The 11066-nt window shown below is 30.2% G+C and overlaps 1 protein-coding gene across 1 annotated transcript; it reads left to right on the top strand.

Annotated features, from left to right (window-relative positions):
- The first annotated feature begins 607 nt into the window (after positions 1-607).
- LOC115977831 (cytochrome P450 CYP72A219-like) lies at positions 608-7290 on the top strand. Its single transcript, XM_031099857.1, has 5 exons — positions 608-884; positions 2226-2443; positions 5162-5406; positions 6049-6427; positions 6824-7290. The coding sequence occupies exons 1-5, from the start codon at positions 608-610 to the stop codon at positions 7247-7249; spliced, it is 1545 nt and encodes a 514-aa protein (XP_030955717.1). The 3' UTR covers positions 7250-7290.
- The last annotated feature ends 3776 nt before the right edge of the window (positions 7291-11066 follow it).

Here is an 11066-nt window from a genome sequence, read left to right as displayed (position 1 = left end):
TTCGCATTCAAAAAAGAAATTATAGTTACTTCTTATCTCTAAAGTTTAACATTTTTATTTGTTTGAAAAATAAAAATATACATTTATAAATTATAATAGATGCAAATTATTAACCTTTACAAAAAAATAAAAATAAAAATAGAATAGCTTCTGAGCACGCACAACGTGCGTGCTTAGAGGCTAGTGTGTGTATATACATTTTTAAATTATAATATATCTAAATTATTAACCTTTATTAAAAAAAAAAAAAAATACTAAAGCTTCTGAGCACGCATAATGTGCGTGCTTAGAGGCGTGTTTAGAGGCTAGTGTGTATGTGTTTGTGTGTGTATATATATATATATATATATATATATATATATAATGCTTATTTTCGTGGCAGAAACTGAACAAAATAATTAGTTTTTTGCCGCTCTAAGAATGTCTACGTCATTTTCTTGATGTTTTATTTTCTTTTATTTTTTGTCCTTGTCCTTTAGGACAAGTTGTGAATGCTTGTTGACAACAAAGAAAAGGCTATAAAAAACGAGTTGAAGAAACGTCCAGTCTTATCTCTTCTTCACTTTCTTCTATCTCTAGCTCTCTCTCTACAAAGAAAAGAAAAATAATGGAAATTTCTCTGGACAAAGTTGCCACCTCCGTTCTTTTTGTTATAATGACAACGTTGTCATGCATGATTTTGAATTGGGTATGGTTAAGACCAAAATATTTAGAGAGGTGCTTAAGAAAGCAAGGTCTTGTAGGCAATTCCTATAGACTTTTCTTTGGGGACTCGAAGGATAGCTCTATGATGATAAAGCAAGCTTGTTCTGAACCCATAGAACTCTCTGATGATATTGTGCCACGTGTTCTCCCCTTTGATCATCACACAGTGAAGCATTATGGTATGTATGTCCACAATAAACTTAATTTCCTAAAGATTTTGTTGCAGCAAACACAAATTATATCTCACTCAATTCATAGCAATAAAGCAGGGGCGGCTCTAACCTTTGTTCAGGGGGTTCCCTGACTTCCAAAAAAAAATTTATATATATATATATATATATATATATTTTTTTTTTTTTATAAATATTTTTTTGTTAGTTTAATATTTTAATTTATTCTTAAAAATATTTTTGCACACCCTAACTTAAATCTTATACACTCTTACTACAAGTATTTCCAACTCTAAGAGTATGAGTAAGTGTTTGTGAATTGTAAGTGTCACTCTTTATTATAAATTTATATTATATGTGTGTGAATGAGTCTAATATTAATTGTGTGCATTACTTTTTGTTATAATATTATTTGTGCGAATAATGATGTGTGTGGATATTTGTGTATACAGTATAAATATAATATAACTTTATATAATTTAATAATTAGGAAATAAAGAGGGTTATTACATGTATGTGTATTGTTATCATGTTATAATAACTTTTTGTTATAAAGTTAGAAAAATTCAAGAAGAAAAATTGTAAAGTTAGTGATTGTTCAAAAATTTAATTGGTTAAGTCACGTAGTGTATTATTTTATGTATAAATGAATGTGGTTGTGTGTATCAATAATTAATACAAAGCTAATGAGTTAAGTTTATTCATTTAGTTAAAAATATTTTTATAAAAACAATGAAAAATTAATAGATAATAAAAATTTCATAAAAATAAAAATGTTAGACAAACTTAACAAAATAAAATGGTCATAGCTACCCACTTTGGCAATAAATACTCATAATGAACTATCATGTAACAATTCAAAATTTGAAAACTTGTAGAAAGCAATTGTAAAACTTAATTTTTTTTTTTTTGTCGATAACTTAATATATTCAAGTTCTCTTTTTATTAAAAATTTTTTAATTTAAATTTCTTAATGACCCCTCTAAACAAAATTCTTGGAGCTGCCACTGCAATAAAGTATATATTTATGGTTGTTAAGTCCTGTAACTTCTGTTTAAAAGCTTCCAACTATGAATTAGCTTATGCCCAAAATCTTAAATCTAAACCAGAAAAACTAGATCGATTGATTAAACTATAAACTAGAATCTAAGTTGGTAGCGGTGAAGCCAAATTTTTTTTGAGGTAAAGCTAGTGTTACTAGTTCTAATTTAAACACACAGCTGAAATTATTTTTGCCAATTAGTAATAGTTAATAACAAACCCTCACTTAAAATTTGTTGTGAAAATGTTATGGACATAATTTTTTTTTTTAATATTGGATTTTCTTCTAACCTTCGTGAACATATGCAGGGAAGAATTCTTTTACATGGCTTGGCCCAAGACCCCGTGTATACATTATGAGCCCTGAACAAATCAAAGATGTTTTCACCAAGATAGGTGACTTTCAGAAGCCCAAACCAAATCCACTTGCTAGATTGCTTACAATGGGAGTAGTATACTACGAGGGTGAGAAATGGGCTAAACACAGAAAGATTATCAACCCTGCTTTCCATATGGAGAAGTTGAAGGTTATATATTACATTTCTTATCTTTTTAAATCCATGTGGAATCCTTAGTTGTGTCCAAATTAGATTATTGTTAACACTTTGGTAAAAAATGCTGTTCCTTAGTTTGGAGCAGAATGATTTATCTTTAAAGTGATATGGTACAAATCACCTAGTTTAACACAAAAACACTTCTGTATTGAACTCCATAGCAAAGTTTCAAATGTCCATCTAGCACATGTTAGTGATCAAAAAACTTATAGGCACAGTACAATAATCACGATAGGGAATTGTTTGCGTTTTGGTTATGAGTAATGTTAGAGGCATAAACTATTTTACAAACTTTTTTACAAATTAATGATGTGGTGAGTGATTATTAGTAAGTGAAAAGATGATGTTAGTGATGAACCCAGATGAGAATCAGTAAGAATTTGCCATATCAATAATTTGTAAAAATGTTGTAAAATAGTTTGTGACTATAGCAGTACTCATAACTTAAAAGTGAGAATATTTTTTGAGATGGGTAGTTAATGGGAGAAGTAGGGTTTAGACTACATACACTAGGCACGACAAAGAATATAATTATTGCTAGATACTACCTTTTGATTAATTAATTCAAAGTCATTATAGAAAATACTACCTTTGTTCTATTGGTTAAAAAATGGTTGACCGAAAATATTATGTGCAAATAAGATTCTAAGTACATTCAAACATCAGTAATGCTAGTATAGCAAATAATATTATATGTCCATTTTCTTCTATAAAAAAAAAAGATTAAATGTCCATTCAAACTTTGGTAGAATATAATTATTGCTAGATACTACCTTTTGATTAATTAATTCAAAGTCATTATAGAAAATACTACCTTTGCTCAATTGGTTGAAATATGGTTGACCAAAAATATTGTGTACAAATAAGATTCCAAGTACATTCAAACGTCAGTAATCCTAGTATAGCAAATAATATTATATGTCCATTTTCTTCTTAAGAAAAAAAAAAGATTAAATGTCCATTCAAACTTTGACAGAATATAATTATTGCTAGGTACTACCTTTGATTAATTAATTCAAAGTCATTATAGAAAATACCACCTTTGTTCTATTGGTTAAAATATGGTTGACCGAAAATATTGTGTGCGAATAAGATTCTAAGCACATTCAAACATCAGTAATCCTAGTATAGCAAATAATATTATATGTCCATTTTCTTCTGAAAAAAGAAAAAGAAAAAAGGATTAAATGTCTATTCAAACTTTCAAATATGAATAACATCAATTAAATTTAAACTCTCAAAGTCTATTCTTGTTTGCTCAAATGGGAAAAATTTGACCCCTATCTACACCCAATTTTTTTTTAATAGTATCTTGGTTTAATAGTAAAGAGTAATTATTATAGGGTGGATGCTACAAATTTTAAATTCTATCTCTAAAAAAAAAAAAAAAAAAAAAAAAAAAAAAAAAAAAAAAAAAAAAAACTTAAAAACATCTATTGCAATCAAATTTAAAAAAAAAAAAAAAAATTAAGAAATAGTTATAAAGAATTTAACAACTTTGAATTCTTTATATAAATGAAAGGATAATTCTTTGTTGGCAATTTGGCTATATAACAAACCGAATGTGTATTAAAAGGGTGGTTGGGATTCTATCAAAAACAATATAGAGTAATAATATGGACATAACATTTTTTTACTGTTATTGAAACGGTAAATTGTACGTTTTTAGACCCCTTAAAACACAAGTTGTTTAACCTAGTTATTTAGCCAAGTGATTACTTAGGTAAATTATTCAAATCTAGGTTAACATAAGTAAATCATATCATGTAAAAAATGCGGAAAATAATGAACACAATGATATGATAACCTAGGAAAACCAAACCGGTAAAAAACCTGGAGAGGATTTAACCTAGCTATCCTCAAGGTAAAACAGATCCACTATGAAAAAATTGAAATTTTATAATAGTGACTTAGACCACTAACATCTTATTGCTACCTCGAGTAGAAAACTTACTACCATGACCATGTGACAGCTTTGAGTCCACAGACTACTTTTTTGGATTCACAGCAACCACAAGTACTCCCACTTGTGTTTTTCTTTAAGCTCTTTATGTAGCAACTGAAGCGATCACCAAGCTCTCGACATCAATCTTGATCTTGATAACTCTAAGTGTGTATGAAGGCAAATACCTCTAGATCTCACAAGAGATTCACACACACAACATATCATCAACAACTAAAACGTGGCTAGGGTTTTTCTTTTTATACTTAAGGCAAAACATAAAACCCTACACGTCATATGGGCTTGGGTTGAGTTGGAAATTCTGTAAAGAAAACATTCTACACAAGCTTCGATCAATTGAGTCTAATTTTTTATCGATCGAGCCTTGCAGAAATTGAATAGTAATTTTCTGCAATTACTTGATTCCAACTTTACATATAAATCACTTTAAGCAGCCTAAATCTAGACTCTAAGTTTTGATCATGGTTTGTCAACATTACACATTGAAGTTCTAATACATTTAGATCCTAAATCCTTAGAACCTAACATAAATTGTTAGTGATTTTTCTCTTAAAAAAATGGTTATAAATTTTCATATGGGCTATATATCATTAATAACTTGTCATTTGCAACAGCTGCGAAAACATTTGTGTAGAAAGTTATGTATGGAGATTTGTTGAACAATATAATACCAATAATTTTGTTTCTATTTATGATAATTTAAACTATTTACATTGCGATTACTACAGCTTATGTTACCTGCATTTTATCAAAGTTGCATTGATATGATTAGCCAATGGGAGAGGCTGATCTCTGAAGATGGATCTTGTGAGTTAGACGTATGGCCTTATCTTGAAAACTTGTCAAGCGATGTGATTTCAAGAACAGCATTTGGAAGTAGTTATAAAGAAGGAAGAAGAATATTTGAACTCCAAAAAGAGCAAGCACAACTTGTTGTAAAAGTAGAACAATCTGTATACTTTCCAGGACTAAGGTAGTGATTAAACATTCAAATTTGAAATTTAGTCAAGTTCGGTTTCTTACCCAACAAAACAAAAACAAAAACAAAAAAAGAAAAAGAAAAGTCAAATTTGATTTTTATTGAGATAGGATTAACCAAGTACAATTTAGTTTTATATTATTTAGGTTGAAATTCTATCATATCTAATAAATATATATATGTGCTATTTTTTTATTATAGGAATGTGCTATTTTTTAATAAACCGCTCAACAAATTTCAACTTCTGCTTCACCCACCTTCCAAATAAAAATTTTCATGCCTTTGAAGTCTAATCATGATTTTAAAAAACAGTACAGTCAAAAATTTGATTTTGGCCCTGGTTCCTAGTTTAACTCGGTTTTTGACCAATTTTGGATGATTTTACCAAATCGGATTGGTTCCAGTTCTTGGTTGAACCGGTCGGTTATGTTCGGTTTTTAAAACCGTGCCTCCAATGAAAAACAAAATTCCAAATTTTATTGTTTATTCAGAAATGAAATTGATTATAACCTACTTTCCTGAACCTCTCATCAAATACAAAAATTAACAGAGATCATCACATTATAATTAATACAATTTCCGTTTCTGTGTCTTCAATCTTCACAATTTACTAATAGCTAATATTTATACATGCAGGTTTTTACCAACAAAGACGCACAGGAGGATGAAGGAAATTGAAAGAGAAGTACAAGACTTACTAATGGGAATCATTAAGAAAAGGGAGAAGGCAAGCAAAGGCAGAAATGATGACTTATTAGGCATACTTATGGAATCGAATTCAAAAGAGATTAAGGAATTTGGTAACAAGAAGAGTGCCGGAATGAGTATTAAGGATGTAATTGAGGAATGTAAGCTTTTCTACTTTGCTGGGGAAGAGACAACCTCAGTTTTACTTGTTTGGACAATGGTTTTGTTGAGTAAGTATCCAAATTGGCAAGCTCGTGCAAGAGAAGAGGTTTTGCAAGTCTTTGGTAAGAACAAACCTGACTTTGATGGGTTAAATCACCTTAAAATTGTAAGTATTCCCTAAAGATTCTAATTTTTCTTTACTTTCCTATAAAATTTATATGTAATGTCTTTCCAAGTAGAAATATTCACATCCATGAAAATTTATGTCAATATTGGTTAATTGATTGAGTAAAGGCCATTGTCTATTGAACTCATGATAGTTAGCATACTCATTTTTTGTTAGAGTTGGTAGCATTGACCACTAATTTGAGTGCAAACCTCAAATGTGATTAGGTTTGTAGATAGAGTAATAAGTCTTGTTTCAAATTTTTTTCTATCATAAATGAGCTTCAAAATATATCATATACTCTTTAAGAGGAAACTTTAATGAAATTATTTTATTTTATTTTACTAAATTCTTTAAGAAATGCACTTTGGTAATAGTTGGTTATTCATGGCATAGGTAACCATGATATTGAATGAGGCTCTGAGGTTGTACCCACCAGTAGCTTTGCTAACTCGAATAGTTCACAAGGAAACCAAGCTGGGAAATTTGATAATACCAGCTGGAGTGGAGATAGCTTTACCAACAATCCTAGTCCACCATGATTATGAACTGTGGGGTGAGAGTGCAAATCAGTTTAACCCGGAGAGATTTTCAGAAGGCATTTCAAAGGCAACAAAGGGCCAAGTATCATTCTTCCCATTTGGTGGGGGTCCTAGGATATGCGTTGGTCAAAACTTTGCTCTAATAGAGACCAAGATGGCTTTGTCACTCATTTTGCAGAACCTCTCATTTGAGACCTCCTCATCCTATGCTCATGCTCCTTCCTCAATCATAACTGTTCAACCTCAATTTGGCGCTCACATTATATTACATAAGATATAGTACCAAAAAATTGTTCCAGTTAAACAAGATTTATCACCATTGTGCCTTGTTGCTTATTTGTGGGGTTCTATTTACTATTTAGTGATTAAAAACTCATTTTCTAAAGAATGAGAAACAAGATATTATGATTTCAACTCTATTATGTTTGTGTTTGTACATCCATTATTGCATTAATTGATGGAAACAATGCTGAATAATGTAAAAAAAAAAAAAATTAAATTAGAAAAATACATCATTATTATTGGTAAATTTTCTTTTTTAAAGTATAATGTTAATATTTTTAATCCCACCCAAATTGAAAACCCTTTTACCAATTATAAGATCTCGATTTTAGCAGCCTTACAGCTAAGGCTTAAGTATATAATGCTGGTAGAAAATTAATGAATTTCCCTTAAGTGTTCTGAAATTGAAAGGTTGCACAGAGGGAGATCAAAATGCCATTGATCTCTTTGGACTCATCCAAAACACTAAGGAAAAAGGGGGAGAAAAAAATTCTCTGAATTGAAGTAATTTATTCAAGAAATACCAACCAAATTTTCTAAGCACCCTTCTGCAAATCAACCACCTTCTTCCATGAGTCTTGGCTCGATATCTCGTCCCACCATCTCCCCTCATTTTCTCTCAAAGTGAACAAATTGCCCTTATCAATGCCACTAACCCAGTACTGAGTGTTGGACAAGTGTGAAAGATCAGCCTAAGAAAATTCATCACCAGCCAAGAACCAAGCCTCTCCGAGCCTCTTTTTGTAGATGTCAAGCACCTTGGAGAGCTCCTCTTCATTCTGCCTGATATAGAATAAAAGTTGGTATAGAATGTGTCTTTCTCTTTCTACTTAATTCTTAAAAAAAAAACTACATATCCCAAACACCTACACTCAATCACATCATTTACAAAACCCACAAATCCACAATGTCCGACCTTAACATCAAAATTGTATTTGCCGTTGTCATTCAATATAAAATGCAAGCCCCCCTTCCTTGGTTGTAGCCAACTCATACGGGTTAGGATTAGATGAAATAACAAAGTTAGAGCTAGATAGATGTTGTCAAAAGATTGAAGGTAAATGACATTATTTTTGGTCTGTGTGTATTTGACATGTGATGGCATGAAGGCTATGGGTAGGTATATATAAAGGGGTAGAAGTGCAAGAGGTGAAAATAGTGAATTAAAATGCAAAATATATATCTTAAGTTTTATTCTAATGTTACAATTCAGAACCAAATTTACGATTAAGTTTAGAAAGTAAAACATATTCTTGGTTCAGTTAATTCTCTTTGGTAGAAGTTATATAGAACAACGTTTAACAAATTTCCAAATCAACAATATCCCAAAAAGGAAAAATAAAATATCCAAAATGGAAAAGATAATAGGACAAAATTGGCCTTTACCCTTTTTAAAAAAACAATCCAGCATTTTGCCCCATTTCCCAAACTAATTAGGGAAATGCCCCTCTTTTGAAACTCGACTTTCTCAAAATCGAGTTAAAAAAAAAAAAATACTAGAGCCCTATAGTGGCGTTTTAAGGAGCCTATAGTGGCGTTTTAAACGTTTTAAGAACCTATAGTGGCATTTTGGAACTCGAGCTCCATGAACTTGAGTTACATGCAATTTTTTTTCTTTTTTCTTTTTACCTATAACTCGAGTTCATGGAGCTCGAGTTACAAAACGCCTCTATAGGCTCATTAAAACGTCATTATAGGCTGCTTAAAACGCCACTGTAGGGCTTAATTCGATTTTGAGAAAATCGAGTTTCAAAAGAGGGGCATTTCCCTAATTAGTTTAGGAAAGGGGGCAAAATGCTGGATTGTTTTTTTTTTTTTTGAAAGGGCAAAGGCCAATTTTTTCCAAGATAATTATAAAAAAGACAGAAAAATTCTTTGTTAATCAAGAATCCTCTTCTAAGTTCCAATTGGGAGTACTCCTCCAGTCCTCCTAATGAAAAAAAATAATAATACAAAAAAAAGGCCGTATTGCTTTAACATAAATTTGTCGTTTAAAAGAAAAAGAAAAAGAAAAAAGAAAAAAAACCGCCAGCTGCTTCTAGAATCCATTCGGTGACTTGCATCTCTGTTCACAAATCAATCAACACTAGTCTCTCTCTCTCTCTTTGCCCCTGTTGTATTAATTTATTTTATATTTAGATTTTTATGTGAATTTATATTGTTTGATTGATTGCATACAGTTTATTATTTATATATTTTTTAAATGGATATATAACTAGTGTATAAAATTTAATATTCAAGTATCAAAATATGAGTAATTTCAAGGTAAAATTATTCACAATTGATGCATAATTTAAGATAAAAAGAGCTCAAAGGTCAAGGATTACCATCTAAAAAGGCTCAAAGATGAGAATTGAAGAAATAACATATTACTTCCTTAAAAAGTTATTCTCGATTAAGATGATCAAATATCCAATTAATCAAGAATTATGTCATGATTTTTTTTTAATTAGAAAAAATATAAAATTATAAGTAAAAAAAACCCTTAATAATTTTTTTATATTTAGTTTGGCCCCAAGAAAAAATTACTAGCTCTGCTACTAATTATAATGTATTAAGAAATAATGTTTTTTTTTTTTTTTGGTTTTGTTTTGTTTTGTTTCTATATTAGTTGATAGTTTGTTAAATACTAAATGAATGCTTATAGAGAGTCTTTTGACTAAATATTGCTTAAATTTGAGTTTATTTGTGAGATATGTACTACAGCATGAGGAGAGAGGTGAATATTGGCAATTATGTTGCTGAACTTGTGAGAAAAAGTAGGAGAGAAGAGAGAAACGATGTGACCAGATGGAGGAAAGAGAAAAACCAATTTCAACAATACCATTGCTGCCCAAATTTTTTGTGCACGTATCTGACTGCCCCAACTAACCAAAAAGAGGAGAGAAAATTTTAAGGCTTGTTTGGTTGTATTGTTTAAACAACACAACACATATTTTCACAATAATTTTTCATCCACACATATTTTCACAACATTTAAATAACGTTATTAGAACAATATTACCAAATGAGTCTCAATTATGGTAATCCAATTGCCAAAATAGGAGGGAAAAAAGTTTGAATTGTAGCAATCCAATTGCCAAAAATAGGAGAGAAAAAAATATTTGTGGTGGCTCATATAAAATTGTTGTTGCTCAACCATCTGTCTTTTTTCATCGTAAAAAGTGCTTTGCCCTGGTCTTTTTAATTCTTAGGAGGTTATGTAATCGATGACGCAATATGCACCACATGAATCATGGGTGCTTTTTTTTTTTTTTTTTTTTTTTTTTGGGTCACATTAAGCTAGCTCATTCTAGATTAGAAACTACATTGAATATCAGATACACACTACTATCAACAGTATTTTATTTTATCGACATGTGGCTGTTGCAGGAATTTGGGGTCTTCTAGCCCTTCACCTGGCTGATGATTCCATTTTGCCATTCAATTACCTTAACAGTATTTTATTTTATTTTTTCTGTTGTTGAGAAACCTATCAACAAATCTAATGAAAAGGATTTTTTTATATTTAATTGTACAAAAAAGAGAGAAGAGTGCGAATTATCTATTTGGTTCAAGAGTGCGAATTTGGTTTGTAAAAATAAAATTTTGTTTTTCTTCTGATTGTTTCCTCTATTTTCTTTCCACTTTTTTGACATAACCAAATAATAGAAAATCATAACTTTACTTATACTATATATAAGAGGATTCTCCCCTTTCAACTGGACTTTTGTGTGGTTCAAAAATACCCTCATTAATGAACAGTGACTTCATTTAGAAATAGGGTCATAAATGTCAAATAACAAATTTTATTTTGAATTAAAAAAGAAAACTCC

The sequence above is a fragment of the Quercus lobata genome, chromosome 2 (assembly GCF_001633185.2).
Source record: "Quercus lobata isolate SW786 chromosome 2, ValleyOak3.0 Primary Assembly, whole genome shotgun sequence".
In the NCBI taxonomy this organism is placed as follows: domain Eukaryota; kingdom Viridiplantae; phylum Streptophyta; class Magnoliopsida; order Fagales; family Fagaceae; genus Quercus; species Quercus lobata.
This window is presented reverse-complemented; position numbering and strand designations above follow the sequence as displayed.

Coding starts and splice junctions, on each gene's coding strand:
- LOC115977831 (XM_031099857.1), top strand. CDS start 608: ATGGAAATTTCTCTGGACAAAGTTGCCACCTCCGTTCTTTTTGTTATA. Junction 2,444..5,161: donor TCCATATGGAGAAGTTGAAG/GTTATATATTAC, acceptor CGATTACTACAG/CTTATGTTACCTGCATTTTA. Junction 5,407..6,048: donor GTATACTTTCCAGGACTAAG/GTAGTGATTAAA, acceptor TTATACATGCAG/GTTTTTACCAACAAAGACGC.